We start from the raw sequence: 23124 nt of genomic DNA, 5'->3' as shown, positions 1-23124 counted from the left end.
CCCCTTTCTGGTCCCTCTGCAAATCTTTTTCACTTGAGTCTCTTCCCTCCAGAAAGCCCCCTCCCCTCTCTTCACTGAATCCTCTTTCTCATTAACCTGCAAATACCATTCTCTTTTTCTCCTCCCCTGCCGTCCAGGGGCCCCTTCCTTCTCCACTGTGTTCTTAAACTCCTCCTCCCTTCTTATAGACAGGCAGCTCTGTCTCTTTTTCTTCTTTGACCCATTCTTTCCTCCCTACTGGCTTCGGCTGTCTCTTACCCATCCTCTCACCCCACCGGCTTTGGTTGTCTCTCCCCGCTCCCCACCAGCTTCGACTACAGCTATGCCCTTCTCCCCCTCGTCCTCTCCCTTCTCTTCAGAGCTCTAAATCTTTTTGACTCCTCTGACCATGTGGCATCACCACCACCAGCACCTCAACCTCCTCCTTCTCCTTCACCTCCTGCAGATTCTGACCCTCCTTCTTTTCCATCCAGCTGCTTACACTGTCCATCCTTCTGCTTTCTCTCCTCCTCCCCTCTATGCTGACACCTTCCTGACATTTCGAAAAACTTAAAAAGGCAGAATTGTCTATTGAGCTATGTGAGTGAATAATCTGTTTGTCTTTATTTGTCAGAAAATACCTCTAGTATAATTTTAATTGAAACAAGTAAAGCATGCTCACTTAAATTCCTTAAGTCATAATTTATATGTGAAGTTTTGTTTAATGTGTAACTGTGTCTGTTTATAAGGCCTTAAACCAATAATTACTCACCTCTTAAATCAAGGCTTACTCATCTCCATGGACTCTCCCTGCAATACCCCCATCCTTCCTATTCAAAAACATTCAGGACTTAATGCCTCATACAAGACTTACATCTAATCAATAAGATGGTAGTTCCCCTCTATCCAGTAGTCCTTAATCTCTACAGGTTACTGTCACACACTCCCTCAAACAGCACTCACTTCATGGTCCTAGATCTCAAGAATGCCTTCTTTACCATTCCTCTACACCCTGACTCTTACTTTCTGTTTGCATTCACCTGGACTGACCCGGACACTAATGCAGCCCAGCAACTTACATGGACTGTCTTACCCCAGGAGATCAAAAACAGCCCACACCTGTTTGGGCAGGCACTAGCTCAGGATTTAGCAGCATGCAATCTCAAAACTAGTACTCTCATGGAGTGTTGGCCTGGTGTGCAGGAGTCCCGGGTTTGATTCCTGGCCAGGGCACAAAGGAGAAGCACCCATCTGCTTCTCCACCCCTCCCCCTCTCCTTCCTCTCTGTCTCTCTCTTCCCCTCCTGCAGCCAAGGCTCCATTGGAGCAAAGTTGGCCCGAGTGCTGAGGATGGCTCCATGGCCTCTGCCTCAGGTGCTAGAATGGCTCTGGTTGCAACGGAGCGATGCCCCATATGGGAAGAGCATCGTCCCCTAGTGGGTATGCCAGGTGGATCCCGGTTGGGCGCATGCGGGAGTCTGTCTGACTGCCTCCCCATTTCCAACTTCAGAAAAATACAGAAGAAAAAAACAACAACAAAAAACACTAGTACTCTCTTACAATATGTAGATGACCTACTCCTCTGCAGCCCCTCCCTACCTGCCTCAAGAAGACACACCACCGCTCTTCTTAACTTCCTCACTGTGAAGAAATATCGTGTCTTCTCTACTAAGGCTTAACTTCACTCCTAGTTCGTAGTCTATCTAGGCATTGCCTTAATGCCCACCACCTGAAGTCTCACCCTAGATCGAACTCAGACCCTCCGCAGTCTCCAACCACCTACCACAGCAAATAAAATCCTTTCTTTCCTCGGTCTAATAGGTTTCTTTAAACACTAGATTTCCAATTTTGCTCTCTTAGTCAAGTCCTTCAGTGAGATCTTCTGAGCATGGCTTTTAAAGTCCATAATGGCCAAGGAAGTAACAGAAAAGGCAAATAGGACCCAAAAGAAGTCAGGAAATACCAGCTTTTTGGCATATGTTCTTAAAGGCTCCCCTAAAGGACTTCATAGGATTCCATCAGGGCCCTGCTGCAGAGTGGAAAGAAAGGTCATTGAACTGAAGCCTGCCAGGCTTCCCGGCCCATCAAGGGATACACCTCTGCTGTGGAAAGAGGGACACAAGAAGGTAAGCTGCCTCCTTGCTCCATGGAGGGAGGGTTCAGTGTCTTCTAGCCCTGCTCCAGCTTCCTGTGACCTGACCTTGCCCAGCATGATGGGAATTGCCACTGAAGGCCCAAGGACATCTTTCACGAGCCTAAGGTATTTCTTCCAAGTAGCAGATAAACTGATCTCATTTCTTGTAAACACAAGGGCCATCTACTATGCCTTGCCTGAATATTTAAGTTTTATTTATCCCTCAAAGATCTCTACTGTGGGTATTGACAGTCTGATTTTGCTACTTTATTTAATGTATAATGTCTTTGTTATTCCTCTTGTCTCAATGCCCCATTCCTATTGTAGGCTGGGACCTGCTGCTAATTCCAGCTAGAAGCAGTGGTCACTAGGACTTAAACTCTAGCTACAAAGTGTAGAAATGTAACCACCCTTTCCCTAAGTACTTGCAAGATTTACAGGTTACTCAGCAAACTGTTCAAAGAATGTCCAAGAGGCACTTCCAGCAGTACATCACCCAAGGAATGACTTTCATGTGGACAGGTCCATGCACCATGATCTTGACAACTCCCACTGCTGCTAAAGTAGAAAAACAGCATGCCTTACTCCAACCACAAACCAGAAGCTGGTTGGTCTATGTATGGCAAATATATGAAAAAACTAAGGACTCTTTTAATCAGACTTTGGGAAAAGGGAAACTAGGGTAAAAAGAAAGTCAACTTCAGTGTCACTAAAGGTTAAAGATTTTTCAGTCAAAAGTTCTGACTGGGCCCTGGCCGGTTGGCTCAGCAGTAGAGCGTAAGCCTGGCATGTGGGGCACCCGGATTCAATTCCTGACCAGGGCACATAGGAGAAGCACCCATTTGCTTCTCCACCCTCCACCTCCTTCCTCTCTGTCTCTCTCTTCCCCTCCTGCAGCCAAGGCTCCATTGGAGCAAAGATGGCCCGGGTGCTGGGGATGGCTCCTTGGCCTCTGCCCCAGGCGCTAGAGTGGCTCTGGTCGCGGCAGAGTGATGCCCCGGAGGGGCAGAGCATCGCCCCCTGGTGGGCAGAGCATCACCCCTGGTGGGCATGCTGGGTGGATCCCGGTCAGGCGCATGCAGGAGTCTGTCTGACTGTCTCTCCCCGTTTCCAGCTTCAGGGGGAAAAAAAAAAAAAAAAAAAAAAAATATATATATATATATATATATATATATATATATATATATATATATATATATATATATATATATAAAAGTTCTGACTGGAAAGGAATTGTATGATTTTGATAATAGAAGGTATAAGGTATGAAAATACTCTTGAAACAAAAAGAAAAAGCAAGTTGTTATGAAGGTCATTTATTTCTGGATAAGGAAGTTTATGAAAGTTAAAGGTTTATGTAAGTTGTAAAAGGTTTGAGCAGGTTGTAGGAGGTTTGTACAGAGAAAAAAGAATTTTTACAATCAGAAAACTGGTTTTCAAAGAACGTTTAATTAGTCATCCTAACTAACAATCCTTTACTCTCCTCACTTATTGGGACGACTCTTTTCTCCACTCTGACCATCTAGAGCTCAGAAACAGAGAAACAAAACCAACCCCTTGTCCTTCTATCTCTATTCACCTCTCAGCCTGCCTCACCCAATCAGGGGCTTTCTACTCATGTGAGACCAACACCTATATATATCTCCCTACTAACTGGACAAAAACCTGTACCCTAATCTATCTCACTTCAAATATCAACCTAATCCCATTCCATGAGCCTCTTTTAATTTCTAGTACACTACCTGTCAATCTAAGGACCAAACAAGCTGTACAGGTAATCCCTCTTCTTGTTGCTTTAGGAATCTCTACAGAAGTAGGTCCAAGGTCAGGGGTACTGGCCACTTCCCTGTCTTATTCTTAATCTCTCTCTCTCTCTCTCTCTCTCTCTCTCTCTCTCTCTCTCTCAAGCCCAGCGAATTTGTATACATGGAATTAGTGGTTTCACACAAACTGGGTGTCTTGACTAGTGCCTTTCATTGGTCCACTCACTCTCCTATTTATTTTTCTAACTTCTGGGCCCTGCCTCTTATGTTTGTTCACTAGTTTCTTACAGAACCGCATGCAGACCTTCACCAATCAGAAAATTGGAAAAATCTACCTAACTGTACACACCAACCCTGAAACCTGCCCTTACGAAACAGAAAAATCTGAAAATATCAGCAAACCTCCTAAATCCTACCTTTCAACCCCTACAGGCCCCCTAACCCTAGAGCTTTCCCATATCCTTGAAGAACTAGGAGAATGAATAGCATTCACTTCTTAACACTTCTCAGTCTTTTTACCCTTCACTTAGTAAGGGGACAAGATTGCTGAGTCTTCTTGGCTGAAGAAGAGCCTACAAATGAACATGAAACATTTCTTTTAGCTCAGGCTAACTGCTCTCTCCAGGGCTTTCAGGAAAAAATATCTCTAACTTTATGGTGGAAGAACTTTCACCCCTCCTATACAACCCTCCTTATCCAAATACTTGCCCTCTTCTTTATCAAGTTTCTACGGGCCTGGATGAGAGAAATCTCTAGGATTATCTACAATCAAATGATCCTACACTTTTATTCCCCAATACCCCAAGGATAACTTCATGAGAGAAATATCAAATAGGTAGGGCTGACAGCAAGAAGAAGCCAAAGCCCAAGAATTTCCCTCCTGAATGTTCTCCAAACCCTTTTTCTTTTAAACCACACATATTCAGTTCTTTTAAAAACTTACACCAACAGTTTCCCTGTCTCTAAAAATCTCCACATGTCCTCCCATTCTAGAGGAACCAGACCAGCACATCTGATGAGGCTCATCCAAGAGACCATGTATCACCATGTCACTCTGTCCACTCAGCACTCACAGCAAGCAATTCACAATTATCACCTCACAAAATTTTTTTACTTCCTTACTCAGGTTTTTGAAGATATCGCCTGGTTCAGACCTCACAGCACGGAAATTTATGACCTCCTTAACTGGATGAGAGACTTGGCTTGTTAAGGTTGTTTTCTTGAGTTCTCTCCAGAAGAAGCAATAATTTTCCAAATTTCTCTCTTCTTTCTCCTCATTACCCCTCATCGTATATTATAAAATTAATAACTGTCTTTCTTTTATATGTAACCACAGAGTTGAGAAATGATAGATACGTGAATTTACCAGGAATTCCAAACTGCCCTCTTGATGTTCCACTTATCTGTCAGACCTCACCCTTACTTACTGGACTATTGGCCCTGAGACAGAGGATTTCCAAGAAGCTGGCAAGCTGCCCCAAGGAGAAGCATTCCAGACATACCAGAACTTTTGAACACCCACTTGCTCGAGACTCTTGCTTCCCCTATAAAATTCGTCCCCCTAGCTTGTACTGGTGCCCTTATCCTGGTGAAATGCCCAGCAGGGTTTCTGTCTTCCTTTCAATAAAGCCTGTTATGCTGGTCTTTTTAGACTCCCATGGATTCCAACATGAACCCTAGTTTTTTCTTGTCTGGGAAGCTCTTCATCCTTCAGTTCTAAATGATAGCCTTCCTAGGTAGAGTAATTTTGGTTGTAGGTCCTTACTTTTCATCACTTTGAATATTTCTTGCAAATCTCTTCTAGCCTGCAAAACTCTGTAGAGGAATCAGCTGACAGTATTATGGGAACTCCCTTCTATGTAGTCTTGATGCTTTTAAGATTCTCTCTTTGTTTTTAACCTTTGCCATTCTAATTAAAATGTATCTTGTTTTGGACCATTTGGGATTCATCTTCTTTGGGAGTCTCTGTACTTCCTGGACCTATGTGTCTTTTTCCTTCAGCAGGTTAGGAATGTTTTCAGTCATTATTTCTTCAAATAAGTTCTCAGTCCCTTGCTCTCTTTTTTCTCCTTCTAGTATCCTTATGATGCAGATGTTGTTATGCTTGATGTTGTCCCAAAGATCCCTTAAACTATCCTCAATAAAATTATTTTTCTTTGTCTTGGCCAGATAGCTCAATTGGTTAGACATCATCACAAAGCACAGAGGTTGCTGGCTCCATGCCCAGTCAGGGCACATACAAGAGCAGATCAAAGTTCTTTTCTCTCTCTCTCTCTCCCTCATTCCTCTCTCACTAAAATCAATAAATAAACATAAAAAATATTTTTCTTTCTGCTGCTCTGATAGTGTGTTTTCTTCTATCTTTTCTCCCAAATTGCTGATTCAGTTCTCTGCTTTATCTAATCTTAGTTATTGAATCCTTTTAATATATTCTTCATTTCTGACTGGTTCTTTTTTTTTTTTTTTATTCCTGGCCGGGAATTGAACCCGGGCCCCCCGCACACCAGGTCGACGCTCTACCGCTGAGCCAACCAGCCAGGGCTGGTTCTTTTTTTTTTATGGTTTCTATGTCCATTTTTATGCTGTTAAAATTCTCCCTAAATTCCATGAGTATTCTTATAATCATTGTTTTAAACTCTATATCTGGTAGTTTGCTTGCCTCCATTTCATTTAGTTCTTTTTCTGAAGATTTCTTCTGGTCTTTCATTTGGGGCATGCGTCTTTGACTATTCATTTTGGCTGCCTCTCTGTGTTCGTTCCTACATATCAGGTAGATCTGTGTCTCTCATTCTTGGTAGAGAGACTTTATGTAGTAAGTGTCCTGTAGGGCCCACTGGCACGCTTCCCCAGTCACCCAAGCTGGGAACTCTGGGCGTGCCCCCAGGTACACTGTGTGCACTTCCCTGTTGTAGTTGAGACTTAATTGCTGTTGGCACATCACTAGGACAGATTGACCCCAGGCCAATTGGCTACAATGACAGGCAGGAACTACAGAACTACAGTGGAGAAGCTGCTGTGGAGGGGCTGACCCCTGTTTTAGTGGGGCTCTGGTGCCTGCTGAGTCCATCCCTTTAGTCTGTAACTCCTGGAGGTGACTGGTTGTGTGGTGCTCTGGCATGTTCTGAAGCTGACCCCTCAGTATGCTGCTGGCTCTGGGGCCTCCCGGCAGGTGCAGGCCAAGGTCAGCCATTACCTGAGCCCTTCCTGGGGTTACCTGCCCTGCCCAGGTTACCTGGCATGAGCTACAAAACAATCTATAGATGGCTGCTACTTATGTTGGGTTTGGAGGGGCCCAGGAGATCCCAGCTGCAAACTGAGTCTAGCTGCCACTAGTGATAGGCCTGGGGCCACTTAACAAGAGGTTCTAGGCATGCTCACGCCATCCACTGCTTCTTTGGGGTTTGTAAACCTTGGAAGTTTAGAAATGTCTGCAGCATGAGCCAAGACAGGTCTTTTGTATGGAAAAGACCCTAGACACGGCTGGAGTAGGCCTGCAAGTTGGTGGTGGTGATGGGGGGGGGGTGTTCAGGGAATTACCAGGGTGGGTTGAACAGTGTGAGCCAGATTGATGGCTGTGGTGCCTGTCTTGAGCCTGGGGTTGGGGGATCTTCCAAGGAACAATGGCTTCTGCCAACACTTCTGCCTGGGAGAAAGTCCAGGGTCCCTTTATTAAGCAACTTCCACTTCTTGCTCTCCCCAACAGCCCCTCTCAGCTTTCGGGCCCTCTACTGCCCTTCCTGGGCCTTGGGCTGGAAACTTGGGTCTTTTCCTCCCCAGCTGCTGAGTACTTCCAGTGACTGGTCAGCATCCAGGACAGAGCAGAGGGAGAATAGAGAGAAAAAGCAAGTATTCTCCTCTCCTCCATGTCTTCAGACCATGGTTTCCCTAGTCCGAGAGAACCTGCTCCCTGAGTTCCAGGTGGAGTTGTTGCTTTTTTACTGGGGTTTGCTGGGGTTGGGTGAGTGGGGGAGAAACAGACACCAAGAAAACTCTTGGAACCCCTCCTCTTCCCCTTCCAGTTTTCCTTTTCTGTTCATTCTGAGCTGTCATGGTCCGTGCTGAGTGTGCAGGTTTAGTTTCAGGACGTGCCTGCAACATCCCTGCACAGGCAGCAGGAAAACAGAAAGAAACAATACCAGAGAACTCAGAGCTGAATGGTCCTACTCCTCTGGTTTCCTTCCCTAGTCTTCCCGCCACCATTCATGCAGCAGAACCCTCAGTCAGTGCTCCAGGCATTCTGTCTCAGCTCTTAGTGGCGGTCAGTGGGAGAGCTGCACGGAGTGCGCTGACCCTCTTACCTGGGACCAGAAGCCTGCAGCATCAAATGCAAGAGCAAAAACCTGCAAACAGGCTCAGCAGCCTTTGATGCAGGAAGAGTTAATTATAGTGATGCCACACAATGGCACACTAGGCAGCTATTTAAAGAACTAAGTGAACAGATATATAATGTCTTAGAAAGGTTTCAATGGTTAATAACTTTGTACAAACAAAACATACTCATTCAACCTGCACCAAGATCAATAAACAAATGGGCCCTGGCCGGTTGGCTCAGCGGTAGAGCGTCGGCCTGGCGTGCGGGGGACCCGGGTTCGATTCCCGGCTAGGGCACATAGGAGAAGTGCCCATTTGCTTCTCCACCCCGCCTCCTTCCTCTCTGTCTCTCTCTTCCCCTCCCGCAGCCAAGGCTCCATTGGAGCAAAGATGGCCCGGGTGCTGGGGATGGCTCCTTGGCCTCTGCCCCAGGCGCTAGAGTGGCTCTGGTCGCAGCAGAGCAACGCCCCGGAGGGGCAGAGCATCACCCCCTGGTGGGCAGAGCGTCACCCCTGGTGGGCGTGCAGGGTGGATCCCGGTCGGGCCCAGGGTGGATCCCGGTCGGGCGCATGCGGGAGTCTGTCTGACTGTCTCTCCCCGTTTCCAGCTTAAAAAAAAAAAAAAAAAAAAGAAACAAATGTATGGTCCCTCAAAAGGCCCTCCACATCTCCTTCCAGCCACAACCTACACAGTCATGGTGCTCTTACTTCCTCCCAGTCACCCCTTACAAAGTTGTCCACCACCCTCCTGTCTTCTAACAGCCTTGTCAGCTCTGTGGCTTTTATATAAATAAATCACACAGCATACCTTCTTCTCTGTCTGGTTTCATTTAGTGACCATTGTGTTTGTGAGATTCATTAATGTAGTTGTATATGTATGAATATGTTTATTCTGATGTTGATGTCATATCCCAGTGTAAATACATCAAACATTCATTCCACTGTTGATGGGTGTTTGACTATGCAAAGATGTGTGGAAAAACATCTGGGAAAAAATGAGGTTGAAGGGAAAAGGCCACTTCTCCTTTATAATGTCCCCATGGCGGTGTCTGCTTCAGAGTGACTCAGGACCCGGGAAAAAGCTGTCCTGAGGGAGGAATGGGAGTCAGGCTCAGGGAGGGACAATGGCCCAGGGCAGGAAGGGGGTCTGAGATGCCCCTGCAGTGGGACTGCCTGGAGAGAGGTTGAGAATGGCGCTGTTTCCTCCAGCCAGGCTGGGTGCCAGCCCTGAGCGCTGCGTCCTTCCCAACATGCAAACCCAGCACGTCTCCATCACCAACTGGGACCTTGCTCTCAGCTCCCCTCTGCGGCATGCTGCACGTCCTGCCCTGTGCTGAGGGCAGCCCCTTCTCAGCCCCTCACACACACTCACAGGTGGAACCCTGGCCCGGCTTCTCCCAAATTACTGAAGACACATCAGTCACACACTTGTAAATAAATGATGATACAGCTTGTATTTTACTTAATAAAATTAGGAAGTAAATAAAGATAGAAAGTTAAAGGAAGCAGATGTGGAAAACAAAACACAATGATTCAACAAATCGAAGGCAGTTTCCTCTGGGTTTTGTTCAAGTCCCTGGAAAGCGCTGGCATTCGATGGTCACCAGGGAGAGACACCAAGGAGGCAAGACCATGTGGCTGCTCTCACCACTGCTTCTTCTCATCGTCCCAGGTGAGTGGGGCTGGGACTTTAGGGGCTGGGGTGACTGAGGATGGGCAGGAAGAGAGAGGGTCTGTTCTGGGGGAAGGGGACATGTCAGAGATAATGACAGAGATGGTGCATCATCCAGACACATTATCTTGAAATGAAAATCAAGTCTCTTCATTTCATAGGTTCTCAGTCAGCTGCTGGAAAACAAACAAAAAAACCCACCCAAGAGAAATGCCCCTTTAGGACAGCGTCTCTCCCTCTCCCCCACCCCAGCCATGCTGCATAAACAGATGAAGGGACTAACTGGCAGATCCATTCTGAGAAGTTTTCAGGAGCACAGATGCTCCGGTTCCAGCTCAGACCCAGCAGTTGAGGTGGGCTCAGGGGTCTGGGTTGTTTCGGAGCCTCCACAGCTGGTGCTGACTTATAATTAGAGCTGAGAGCTGTCCACTAAAGCGCAGAGTCCAGAGAGGACACAGGCAGGAAGCCAGGGTGTGCAGGCTGTTGGTTCTGTGGCTCCTCCACTTGTCTGCCTGCCTCAGTTTTTGTTCAGGACCATCCAAAGACCAGACCGTCATTGAGTGTGGTCAGTGTGATAATGGGGACATGTAGAGCGGTGTCACAGGGAGGGAAGAACAGAGGTTAGAAGGTGTCTGTTTCTGGGCTGAAAGTCAAGTCTTTGGGAACAGCTGGTACTAGATGCCCGCGAGGACAGGATTCAGGGAGGCAGGACCACATGGCTGCCCCAGCTCTAGGCTCCTTCTCTGGGTGAGCGACCGAGAAACCAGAGATCGAAGATTTGAGGTGGGACGCCGGGAGAATCTTTTCTGGGAAAGAAGTCATCATGGGAAATAAAATGATCCCATTTATCCATTACCTCACTCATCATATATGCAAGAGACACAACTCTGATAGAGGAAATGTGCATATTATTATTTTTTTAATTTGAATTTTCATATGGATAAAAGAGGTATATGTGGTTATTAGTCATAATGGCAAAGTAGTGTAGACCGGTTAGCTTAAACAATAGAAATGTATTTTCTCAGTTTTGAAGGCTGTGGGGATCAAGATCAGGGTGCAGACTCATTCAGTTGCTGGTGGAAGTTTTCTTCCTGGCTTACAGGAAGAAATTCTCACTGTGACTTCCACTTCGTGCATATGCAAGGGAGGGGGGTAGAGAGACAGACAGAGTAGAGCGAGCTCATTGGTGTCTCTTCTTATAAGGGCACTAATCTCATCTGGACATTCCCACCTTAACGACCTCATCTAACTCTAAAGACCTCCTGAAGACTCCATCTTTAAATACCATCACATTGGCGGTTAATGCCTGAACATACAAATTTGGGGCAACATAACAATATGAATGCACAGTTGATAAGGTGAGGTGAACAGTTCATCCATTGTCAATTTGACATCACTACCACCCTGGTCTAAGTCCTCTTCTACCTGACAGACAAAAATCCAATATCACACTTCTCCAAATCACTTCCCCTCTGTGGGTTGGGAATTATGAATGGAAATGGAATAGAATGTGGAAGAGCAGCCATTATTCTCAGGAGGCATTGCAGGGTGCATGTGCAAACAAGAGGTTCTGAGCGGCTTCCTGTCAAGCTCCTGGGGAACTTACTGTGTGATGTAGACTGGAGACAATCGGTGGGAGTTTCTCAGAGACCTTTCAGAATTGGAGCAGCTTCAGATGGAAACCCAGCTCTTGAGAAAACTCTTATTGGACATTCAGACTGTGAACAATGTCAGCTTCCCTGGTCATCCAGATGTGCATGATCTACTGCCCAGGAACCTGAGCAACCTGGTTCCCCTGGCCACCTGCCCTTTCAGGCACAGTTAGTAGTCGGGTGCCCTGCTTGAAGCTTTGTCCACGGGGAGACTTTTCTCCCCGTACCCCTATGCTTGCTTGAGGGTAGGGTTTCTCAAGCTTGGCACAGTTAACATTTTGCACCAGATCATTCTTTGTTGTGGGGGTTTCCTGTGCACTATAGGGGCTTAGCAGCATCCTTGGCTTCAACCTACTGGGTGCCAGTAGCATCCTTTTCCCATTGTGATAATAAAAAAACAGCACAAATTTATTCTGTTACAGTTCTGGACACTGGAAATCCAAAATGAGTCACACTGGACTAACATCCAGCTGTTGACAAGGTTTGTTCTTCCTGGAGACTATATTTTCTTGCCTTTCCTGGTTTTAGAAACCTCCTACATTTAGTATTTTATTATTATTATTGGTGTGTCCAAGTGTTAGATTTGTCTATAGTCAAATTTCCTGACTTCTTGTGTGGTGTCTTCCGTTATTTTCAGCTTAGAACGTTCTTTCTTTCATTCAGAAATTTTATAAAGATTCCCTTCTACCTTCTTCTAGTTTAAAACTGATTTGCTATATTTTGCTGACCTCTTTTCTCTTCCTGAATTTATCTGATGGAGCAGGCAGAGAGGTTACTGCATCCAGCAACATTTATGTCCTAACCCAGGGGTCCCCAAACTTTTTACACAGGGGGCCAGTTCACTGTCCCTCAGACCGTTGGAGGGCCGGACTATAAAAAAAAAACAACTATGAACAAATCCCTATGCACACTGAACATATCTTATTTTAAAGTAAAAAACAAAACGGGAACAAATACAATATTTAAAATAAAGAACAAGTAAATTTAAATCAACAAACTGACCAGTATTTCAATGGGAACTATGCTCCTCTCACTGACCACCAATGAAAGAAGTACCCCTTCCAGAAGTGCTGCGAGGGCCGGATAAATGGCCTCAGGGGGCCACATGTGGCCCGCAGGCCGTAGTTTGGGGACCCCTGCCCTAACCCATCCCTTCCTCTCTCATCATTTTAGTCTTCTGTGGTTTATGGGAGCTTCTTAAATACACTAGGTTGTTTTTAGGCTGTTGACTCTGTTCTGTTGATGTTTATCTATTCTTTTTTTTATTTTTATTAATTTTTAGAGAGGAGAGAGAGAGAGAGAGAGAGAAGAAGGGGGAGGGAGGAGCAGGAAGCATCAACTTCCATATGTGCCTTGACCAGGCAAGCCCAGGGTTTTGAACCAACAACCTCAGCGTTTCCAGGTCGATGCTTTATCCACTGAGCCACCACAGGTCTGGCTGTTTATTCATTCTTGCTAGATTTCCAATCTGTTTTTTTTTTTCACTATGGCCAGATGCTGTTTTAGAATCTGGCAGGACAGTTCCTTCCTTATTACTCATATTTATTTTATTAAAAGTTCTCATCTGTTTATTCAAATAATCTATATATTATATATATGTAATATATGAATTATATGTGTAGCTGTTATATATATGATTAAAAGCACCTTGCTGGCTTTGTCTTTGATAGAGTTAAATCTATAAATTTATTGGGAAACAAGAAGTCTTGTGGTATATGTAACCAATAAAAATGAGTCAGGGCACACATTCAAAATGGGTAATTAGAACAGCTATGGACATTTTAATTGTAAAAGGCTATTTTATAATCACAGAACTACATGTTCTGTAAAATAGATACCTTTCTGGAAAACACCAAACAAAAAAATAGACTTGATTCAAGAACAATAAAAATACTTGAATAGGTCAGTATTCATGGAGAAAAAAAATTTTAAAAAATTTTATCTTAGTGAGAGGAGCAGAGGCAGGGAGATAGACTCTCGCAAGCACCCTCTCTAGGATTTACCCAGCAAGCCCACTAAGGGGCGATGATCTGCCCATTTGGAGCTGTTGCTCCATTGCTCGGGGAATGGAGCCATTTTTTTAGCACCTGAGGCAGAGTCCACAAGCCATACTCAGCACCTGAGGCTAATTTTGCTTGAATCAATGGAGCCATGGCTGCCGAAAGGGAAGAGACAGAGGGGGAGAGAGAGAGAAAGAGAGAGAGAGAGAAAGAGAAGGAGGAGGGGTAGAGAAGCAGATGGTCACTTCTCCTGTGTTTCCTGACTGGAAATTGAATCCAGGACTTCCACACACGCGGGGCCAATGCTCTACTACTAAGCCAACCATCCAGGGCATGAAAAAAATTTTTTAAGTAAGCAAAGAATTTGCCAGATAGTTTTGTACATAACTTCTTAGGATTCTATAGGAACAAAATTTTCTTTGTTGTATTATGTTCTGATCTCAGAGAATAAAAGTGACGGAAATCTGTCATATAAATTCTGTGAAATGAGCACATCTCTAATATCAAACCTTGACAGAGCACAAAGAAAACCATGACAAAAGCCCTCCTTCTGAATGGACACCTGGAGCTGGACCCTGATGCACTCCAGCAGCACACGTGGGCCCCAGGTCCAGCGGCACAAGGGGTCCTAGGTCCAGTCACATATGTGGTTCCAGATCCAGCGGCACCAGGGATGGCATGGCCAGTGTCGTGTTTGTTGCTGTTGCTTCTAATTAAGCCAGTGTTTTCTTTTTAAAATTTTCATTTGTTTTAAAACGTATTTATTTTTTCATTACAGCTGACATTCAATGTTATTTTGTGTTAGTTTCATGTGGACAGCATAGTGGTTAGACAACCATAAACTTTGCAAAGTGTTTCCACCTATAATTCTAGTTTTTACAGTATTAGTGACTATGTTCTCTGTGCTGTACTTTGCATCCCCACGATTTATTCTCTAACTACCAATCTGTCCTTCTCAATCCCTTCATCATTTCTACCTGGTCCCAACCCCCTCCCCTCTGGTAACCATCAGTCTTTTTCTGTGCCTATGACTCTGTTTTGTTTGTTTACATTGTCCTTTAGATGCCACATATAAATGATATTATATGGTATTTGTTTTTCTCTTGCTGACTTATTTCACTTAGCACAATACCTTCTAGATCCATCCATGCTGTTGCAAATGGTAAGATTTCATTCTTTTTCATGTCTGAGTAATATTTCATTGCATATATGTACCAAAGCTTTTTTATACACATGTCTATTGATGGGCATTAGGTTGATACAATAACTTAGCTATTGTAAATAATACTGCAACGAAATTAAGAGTGCCTATATATTTTCAAATTAATGTTTTGTATTTCTTCAAATATACACCCAGAAGTGGAACTGCTGGGTCATAAGGCAGTTCCATTTTTAATTTCTTGAGGACCTTCAATACAGTTTTCCATAGTGGTTGCACCCATCTGCATTTCCACCAAGGATGCATGAGGGTTCCCTTTTCTTCACATCCTCACCAATACTTGCTACTTATTGATTTATTATTTATAGCCATTCTGACATGTGGTTTTAATTTACATTTATCTAATGATTAACAATGTTGATCATCATTTTCATTTGTCTATTGGCAATCTCTATGTCCTCTTTGGAGAGGTGTCTATTCAGGTCCTTTATTTATTTATTTATTTATTTACTTACTTACTTATTGAGAGAGAGAGACAGAAAAGCTGAGAGAGAGAGAGGAAAGAAAAGAGAGAGAAAGAGAAAAAAAAGCATCAACTTGTTGTTCCACTTAGTTGTGCCATTGATTTCTTCTCATATGTGCCTTGACCAGGCTCAAACCAGCAACCTCAGGGGCCAAGCTGGTGCCCTAGAGATTGAGCTGGTGACCTCAGGCTCAAGCTGGCTACTCCAAGACTGAACTGGTGTCCTCAGAGCTCTAGGTTGATGCTCTATGCATTGTGCCACTGGCCAGGGCCCTTTGTACATTTTTAAGTTGGGTTTTTTTTTTTGTGGTAAGTTGTATGAGTTCTTCATAAAATTTGGATTTTAAATTCTTATCAGATGTTCATTGGCAAATATGTTCTCCCATTTAGTGGGTTGTCTTTTCATTTTATTGATGTTTCCTTTGCTGGGCAAAAACTTTTTAGTTTGGCCCTGGCCAGTTGGCACAGTGGTAAAACATCAGCTTGGTGTGGAGAAGTGCCAAGTTTGATTCCCTACCAAGGCATATAGGAGAAGCACTCATCTACTTTTCCACCCTTCCCCCTCTCTTTTCTTTCTGTCTCTCCCTTCCCCTCTCGCAGCCAGGGCTCCATGGGAGCAAAGTTGGCCCGGGCGCTGAGGATGGCTCCATGCCACTGCCACAGGTGCTAGAATGGCTCTGGTTGCAGTGAAGCAATGACCCAGATGGGCAGAGCATCACCCCCTGGTTGGCATGCCAGGTGGATCCTGGTAGGGCGCATGCAGGAGTCTGTCTGACTGCCATCCCCCTCACTTTGGAAAAATACAAAAAATAATCACACTACTTTTTGGTTTGATGTAGTCCCATTTGTTTATTTTTTTGTTTGATTCGCTTGCCCAAGAAGACAGATCAGAAAAAATATTGCTGTAAGAAATGTCTGAGATTTTACTGCCTATGTAAAATCTTCTAAGAGTTTTTGGTTTTGCCACAGGTCTGATTTTGAGTCTTACACATAAGTCATCAGTTTATTTTGACTTTACTCTTGTATATAGAAGCCAGTGGCTTAGAGTTGAGAGATGCCACAAAAAATCTAGATTTCTGCTCCTCCAGAAAAATGAAAAGACCTGAAACTACAGGCCCGCCACTTACACAAGGACAGTGTGCAGATGGAGAAGCTGAGCTATGTCTCTGCAAGGGTCACAATCTCTGCAGATTGCCGAGGGCCTCACTGCTTCCCAGGGTCTGCCAGTGAGACCAAGTGACAGTTGTCATTTTTCATTGTGCTTGAAGGGTTGTTTCTCTTACAATAAAGAAACATTTCTCCATATCATGAATCTTTCAAAGATGACACAATAGGTCAAGGCACATATGGGAGTTGATGCTTCCAGCTCCTCCCCCCTTCTCTCTCTCTGTCTCTCTCTCCTCTCTCTCCCTCTCTGTCTCTCTCTCCTCTCTAAAAATAAAAAAAATGACACAATAAAAGAAAGCACCAGAAGACACATATGATAACAAAATGCTGCTTTACTCAATGACTCCTGCCTTCCTGCAAAGCAACGGTAGTCAGGACAGTGTGGATTGGCCTAACGATAGACACAGGGATCAAAGGAAGAGAAAGAAAAATCTATAATTAACTCACATATTGACTTTATTATTATTATTATTATTATTAAGAGGCAAGTGACAGAGAAACAAACTCCTGCATGTGCCCTGACAGGGATCCACCCGGCAAGTCCACTAGGGAGGTTGCTTGGCAACCAAGCCATTTATCTCTTGAGGCGAGGCCATGGAGCCATCCTCAGCACATCGGTGCCAACTTGCTCGAACCATTAGAGCCATGGCTAAGAGAAAAAAAGAGAAAAGGTGAGGGGTGGGAAGCAGATAGTTGCTTCTCCTGTGTGCTCTGACTGGAAATTGAACCCAGGACTTCCACATGCCAGGTTAATGTTCTAGTGCAGAATAGGGCGTCAGATACTAACATTTTGACAAAGAAATCGAAACTAGTCAATGGAAAAAACAGGATCTGTGCAGTGTGGGTTCCATAGCTGGAATTAGTGTTTTGGTCAGTGTTAAAGGCTCTCCAGCCAGGGTGTTTACTATGGAACCACTAGAACCATTAGAACCATCAGGAACAGCCTAGCACAGCCAGGAGAGGTGTTGCTTCAGGCAGACCTCCTGAAGTCATCAGCACAGGTCAGGCAGCACTCACACTCCTGTGAAATGGGCCCTTCACTCTTTCCTCCCAGGAAACCAGAGTCACACAGAGATGCTGCAAGAGAATGTTACTGGAAACAGGAAAGTTTATGGGCCACAGGGATGGGGAGGGAGGAAGTTGCCAGAAGCTGTTACTGCTCGGTGTCCTTACTAGTTAATGTGAGATCTGTAGCTGTTCCCTTAGGAGATCTTCGTGGTGGCTCTGACCCAGTGGACATTTGAAGGACAAAAGGTCTGTGCTGTGGAAGGTGTGTTCCTACCTCGACTCTGTTCCATGCATCAGGCCCTTGGACTGATTGGAGCTCTTCACAGTGCAGGAGGCTGCGGCCCTGCCCTTGGGGTGGGGGTGAGAGGTACATGAACTTGTGTTTTCCAGGCTCATCATACGTAATCACTGGTCCAGAAGAAGTGAGTGGTCCGGAACAGGGCTCGCTGACCGTGCAGTGTCACTATGACCCAGGGTGGGAGACCTACAGGAAGTGGTGGTGTCGAGGAGCTGAGTGGAAGTACTGCGAGATCCTTGTTACAACCACTGGAACAGAGGTGGAGGTGAAGAAGGGCCGTGTGTCCATCAGGGACGATCAGAGAAGCTGCGTGTTCACCGTGACCATGGAGAAGCTGAGACAAGAGGATACAGATGTCTACTGGTGTGGGATTCACAGAAACGGAGCTGCTGACCTTGGGATCCAAGTAAAAGTGACAGTTGAACCAGGTAAGAGTATTTTGTGTGTGCAGCTGTGCATCTTCAGAGCCTGCTCTGTCCTGGTCCCTGTGGTCCTCTCTCCAGTGACTGATAGAATTCAACAGTTCTTTGCCTTGGAGAGCCTTCCAAACCTCAGTAGTTAATCCCAGCACCCTGACTGTGCTGATCCTCTTTACCCCTAGGTGGGATATGAAACAACAGATGAGAACAGCTGCTTTAAAGTCCCAGCTACAAACTCCATGAGTAGCAGAGACATCTTGGCACCAGAGGTCCCAGGAAAGCATTGGCAGGAATTGAGATTTCTGGGTCTTATGGTAGGTCTCCTCAGCCCATGGACTAAAATTGGGACCACCTCTGTGTTTCTATGGGCAATAGAATAGATTAAGAAACTGGGCTGTTTAGACAAAATGTGTCCAGAAAGGTTTGGTCCCATCCTGGAGGAGGCCCTGGGAGACTCAAGGACATCTAAGAGAAGCCTTGCCCCGCCCAATTCCATGAGACCTCAGGACTCAACCACCCACTGTGACAGATCATTTTTCACTTCGTTAATGTGGTATATTCATTACACTTATTGATTTGGTAATGGTCAAACACTTTTGTATTCTTGGCATAAACAAAACGTGCTGAGAGTATTATCCTTCGTATATATCCCTGGAATCAGCGTGCTGAGTTTTTGTTTTAGACTTCCGTGGTTTTGTTCATGGGTGATACTTGTGTTAGGTTAAAGCTGTGGGTGGCCGGTCCACTGGTAAAAGGAAAGCCTCCTTTCAGCTTCTCTTGGCAACTGGCAGGTCGGTATAAACCCCTGACTAGGTCTGACCTGGAAAGAACTCCAGGTCTGGACTGTCTTATCCTGTATGAGATAGCTGACAGGCTAGAACCTTCCTGCATCTATGGGTGGAGGAGAGCCGAACTATCACCAAGAATAGCCGAACTGAAAACACAAGGCTGGTGTGTTCCAAAAGGATTGTTTACTTAAAACGTGTGGGTGCAAGTGTGCTGAGATGGACCCAAATGCCAAGTTGGCCCCAGGAAGGGTTGGAGTAGGGTATTTGTAAGTTAGTCAAGGGTCTTGAAAAAGCGGCTGACGTCACTGCCTCTATAGGTACAACGTAGTATTGTTTTTGTATGTGATTGAAGAGGCGCCACAGTTTCTCCAAATGGTTTATCTCTGGGCTCAACTGTCTAAAGGAGGCCTGTGCTAGTTCACAAGGTCCCAGGCTGGCCTGGCAGGCTGAGGCTTCAAGCAGGCCAGTCCCCCCTCCCTCCTCCCGCTGGATTGCAGTGCCCTTGGAATGGGACGGTGGTGCTACTTGGGTCAGGGAGGGAGCTGATCCCTTAGAACACTGGTTCCCAACCTGTTTTGGGCCCCAGACCGGTTTAATGTCAGAAAATATTTTCACAGACGGCCTTTAGGGTGGGACGGATAAATGTATCACGTGACTGTGACAAGCGTCAAGAGTGAGTCTTAGACGGATGTAACAGAGGGAATCTGGTCATTTTAAAAAAATAAAACATCGTTCAGACTTAAATATAAATAAAATTGAAATAATGTAAGTTATTTATTTTTTCTCCGAGGACCGGTACCAAATGGCCCATGGACCGGTACCAGTCCACGGCCCGGGGGTTGGGGACCACTGCCCTAGAAGACTGCTTATGAGAAGACAGTGCCCAAATGGGGCCTGTAGCTAGGCTTTTATAAACACTTGTTGTGATTTAAACTCCTTTAATTCTAGGTTCCTTTTCCTGACTTTTGCAAGATAAACTTTTTGTTATATTTCAAAATGAAGGCCAGGAAGCCATTAAACAAGGGAATCGGAAGGCAATTACTACAATCTCACAGTTGGGTTGGGGGGGGGGGTAATGTGCTGCATTGAGTCTGGCTAAGAAATAGGGTAAAGGGAATTGTAGTTTTAAAGAGAGCTCTAGTTATAAAAGTCACCCTGAATTCAAGCCTTATACTTGTCCATACATTTCCTTCTTGCTTTGCCCATGACAGATTTTGGCATCAGGGTTGTGCTAGTCTCATTCATTGGACTTGGGAGTTGCATCTTCTTTATGTTTAAAAAATATTAATTTTAAATTTAAATGAGAGCAGAAGAGATAGAGAGACCGACTCCTCCTGCATGTGCCTTGACTGGGAACCACCCAGCAACCCCAATCTAGGGCCGATACTATACCCATTTGGGGCTCGATGCTCGCAAATGAGCTATTTTTAGAACCTGAAGCAGAGACTTTATGAATCCATCCTCAGCATCTGGGGCCTACATGCTCAAATCAGTCGAGCCATAGCTGCAGGAGAGGAAGAGAGAATGAGAGAGAAGGGAGGAGGGGAGGAGAAGCAGATGGTCACTTCTCCTGTGTGCCCAGACTAGGAATTGAACCTGGGATTCCACATGCCAGGTCAATGCTCTACCACTGAGTCAACTGGCCAGAGCCTCAAAATTTTTTTGTATAAGATAGACATTCCTCCCTTAAATGTTTAGTAAAATTTTTTTTAAAACTGTATCAGCCTGGCATTTTGTTTTTGGGAGGTTTTTCATAATAGATTTGATTCATTTACCTTGTGGTAAGTTTATTTGTGTTTTCTATTTCATTTAATGTTCATTAGTATTTTCCCTAGGAATTTGCATTCCATCTAAAATTTCAACTACATTGACACAATATCTTTTTATTATTTTTTCCACTTATTATCTTATCTCTTTTTATCTGGTTAATATGTGCAGGGTCTGTAATGATGTCCCCTTTCCACTCCCAACATGAGTTATTTAATGTCTCTGTATCACAAGTATTTTGCTTGGCCTTATTTATTTATTTATTTTAAACACTTGTTGGCTTTGTTGATTTTCTCTATATTACTTTCTACTTCACTCATTTTTGTTATTTTCTACATTATTTCCTTTCTTCTATTTTCTTCTTGAGCAAGTGGCTGCACGGTGTCACTATGGTCCGAGGTGGGAGGCCTACATGAAGCAGTGGTGTGGAGAAGCTGATGGGAGTAGCTGCACCATCCTTGTTCAGACCACTGGATCAAAGCAGGCAAAGAGGAGCCATGCGTACATCGATCAGGAGAAACGCAAGTTCATCGTGGCCCAGCAGAATTAGAAAACAAACTGTGCTCCAAAGAGTTGCTGCTTGGAGGTTTTACCGTATGACACCCCTGCTCACACCCAGAGTCTGGCCATTTAGATAGACTTGAGCTAAAGGTCACTTCCATAACATCCTGTTTACTTTTCCTAGGGCACCTTTAAAAATAACCACATAAGTTGAACCCATGAAAAGTTAAAGACCGTCACCCTCACCACCTTATAAGTATAGGTGCTTGCGACCCTCTGCTCTGTCTCCTGCTCCCTTGTGACCTGGGACAGAGGATTGCTGCTTCTTCACCACCCGCATTCGCAGATCTGTAAACAATAAATCCTGTGACTCTACCTCCTTTGTGTGGATATATTGAAACTCTTTAGTTTTCACTTCCCCAGAGTGGGAGCTGGGCTGCTGAGGGAGCTCCCTGCTGCCCCGTGTGGGTGGCCTGTGCCCCCTCCTTCAGCAGGATGCAATCTGCATCGTCTTAACTCAGTATACCAGCTCTGCTTCTCCATACACCATGTCAGAGCTCGGACTGACTGAAGCAACCACTTACAGGTGTGGGATTGACAGAACTGGAGCTGACCCTAGGGTCCAAGGTAAAGTGACCAGTGGTCCAGGTAAGCGCTCTTCCCTGTGCACCCTGAGGTCACTGTGGTGGGGAATAAAGGGTTCAGGGTCCCTTCTCTTTCCTGGAACAATGAACCCGAGAGCATGTATATGAAAAGGAGGAGTATGTGTGCAGGCATATGTGTGGAAGATCAAAAGAAGATTACTGTCTTAGCTTCTCAGAGCAGGAGACTCTCAGCTTGATTTGAAGGGTGGAAAGATAATGTACTCACCTTTGGCATTGGTGGCACCAGCTCTGCCCTCCTTGGCACAGGACAAGTCTGACAGTCACACAGCAGTGGAGACTCCCGTGGAATCTCTGGGGCTGTATGAGACTCTTTGGCACTTTTAAAGGGAAAGTCACTCCTAAATCCTAACTCACGAGGTATGGAGGGAGACACGGGACACCTGGACAGAAAGCCCTGAGTCTCCCAGATTCCTGGTTAACACAACAGGAGCTCCTCCTCCCTGAGCCCCCTGACTTTAGCTCCACACTCATCTCTGACTAGGGGTGAGTGACCTTGAACTGATTACTGTATTAGACTTAGCAGAAAGGAGAGTAACCAGTTGTGTTCTACTTCAGGGGACTTCACGCTCCTCCTGTACCTCTGAGACTAACAGGGGGACTCTAGACTCACATCCCTGCTTGAGAAGCTTCAGAGATATTTACGAGCTGTGTGAGGTCTCAACTGACTGAGGGAGATAATAAGAAGGAGGGAGGTCCAGATATGTGGAGGAGTGTTGAGGATGATGGGGGAGTGGAACCAATGGTCATAAGTTTGAGTGTCTGTCATTCTCAACCTGTGGGTCGTGACCCCGGTGGGGTCGCCTAAAGCCATTGGAGAATACATAATGCATATCAGGTATTTACATTCCGAATCATAACTGTAGCAAAATTACAGTTATGAAGTAGCCACCAAAATTATTTTTTGGTTTGGGGTCACCGCAACATGAGGAACTGTATTGCGGGGTCACGACATTAAAAAGGTTGAGAACCACTGAACTAGAGCTTACAGATGAATAGGGAGGAACAAGGAAACATAAAGACCCTCAGGTACCAGTGTCTATTCATGGGACAAAGAGTCAGAGCAAATCTAAGCTCCTACTAGATGTGGCATCTGAAGATTTCCAAGATGTGACATTAGATCTGACACTTGAAAGATGAGGACGGTTTAAGCAGGCAAGTGAAGAAGGTGGGGCGAGCTCCCTGGGCAAAGAATATAGCAGAAGTCAAAGCAAACCAAGAAACACCCAACAAACCAAGAAAGCAAAAATGTGGCCAGGCTGCAATGAGGGGAAGGGGAAAGCAAGAGGGAGGTGTAGGAGGAAGATGCCTGGCCCGGGAGAT

General features: G+C 45.1%; 2 protein-coding genes across 3 annotated transcripts in view; both read left to right on the top strand.

Annotated features, from left to right (window-relative positions):
• Window positions 1-23124, top strand: part of CD300LF (CD300 molecule like family member f) — a 159662-nt gene that overhangs the window by 121114 nt on the left and 15424 nt on the right. The gene's annotated exons all lie outside the window — the stretch shown is intronic.
• On the top strand, window positions 9750-21514 carry LOC136308021 (CMRF35-like molecule 5). 2 transcript variants are annotated; one of them, XM_066235128.1, is made up of 3 exons: window positions 9750-9857; window positions 17757-18092; window positions 21010-21514. In XM_066235128.1, the coding sequence occupies exons 1-3, from the start codon at window positions 9782-9784 to the stop codon at window positions 21186-21188; spliced, it is 591 nt and encodes a 196-aa protein (XP_066091225.1). In that variant the 5' UTR covers window positions 9750-9781; the 3' UTR covers window positions 21189-21514. The 2 variants fall into 2 exon arrangements, with proteins under 2 accessions (XP_066091225.1, XP_066091226.1); XM_066235129.1 differs by having other exon boundaries at window positions 21006-21514.

Source organism: Saccopteryx bilineata, chromosome 6, assembly GCF_036850765.1.
Source record: "Saccopteryx bilineata isolate mSacBil1 chromosome 6, mSacBil1_pri_phased_curated, whole genome shotgun sequence".
NCBI classification, from domain to species: Eukaryota; Metazoa; Chordata; class Mammalia; order Chiroptera; family Emballonuridae; genus Saccopteryx; species Saccopteryx bilineata.
Note: the sequence above shows the minus strand (reverse complement) of the source record. Positions and strands in the feature narration are given on the sequence as shown.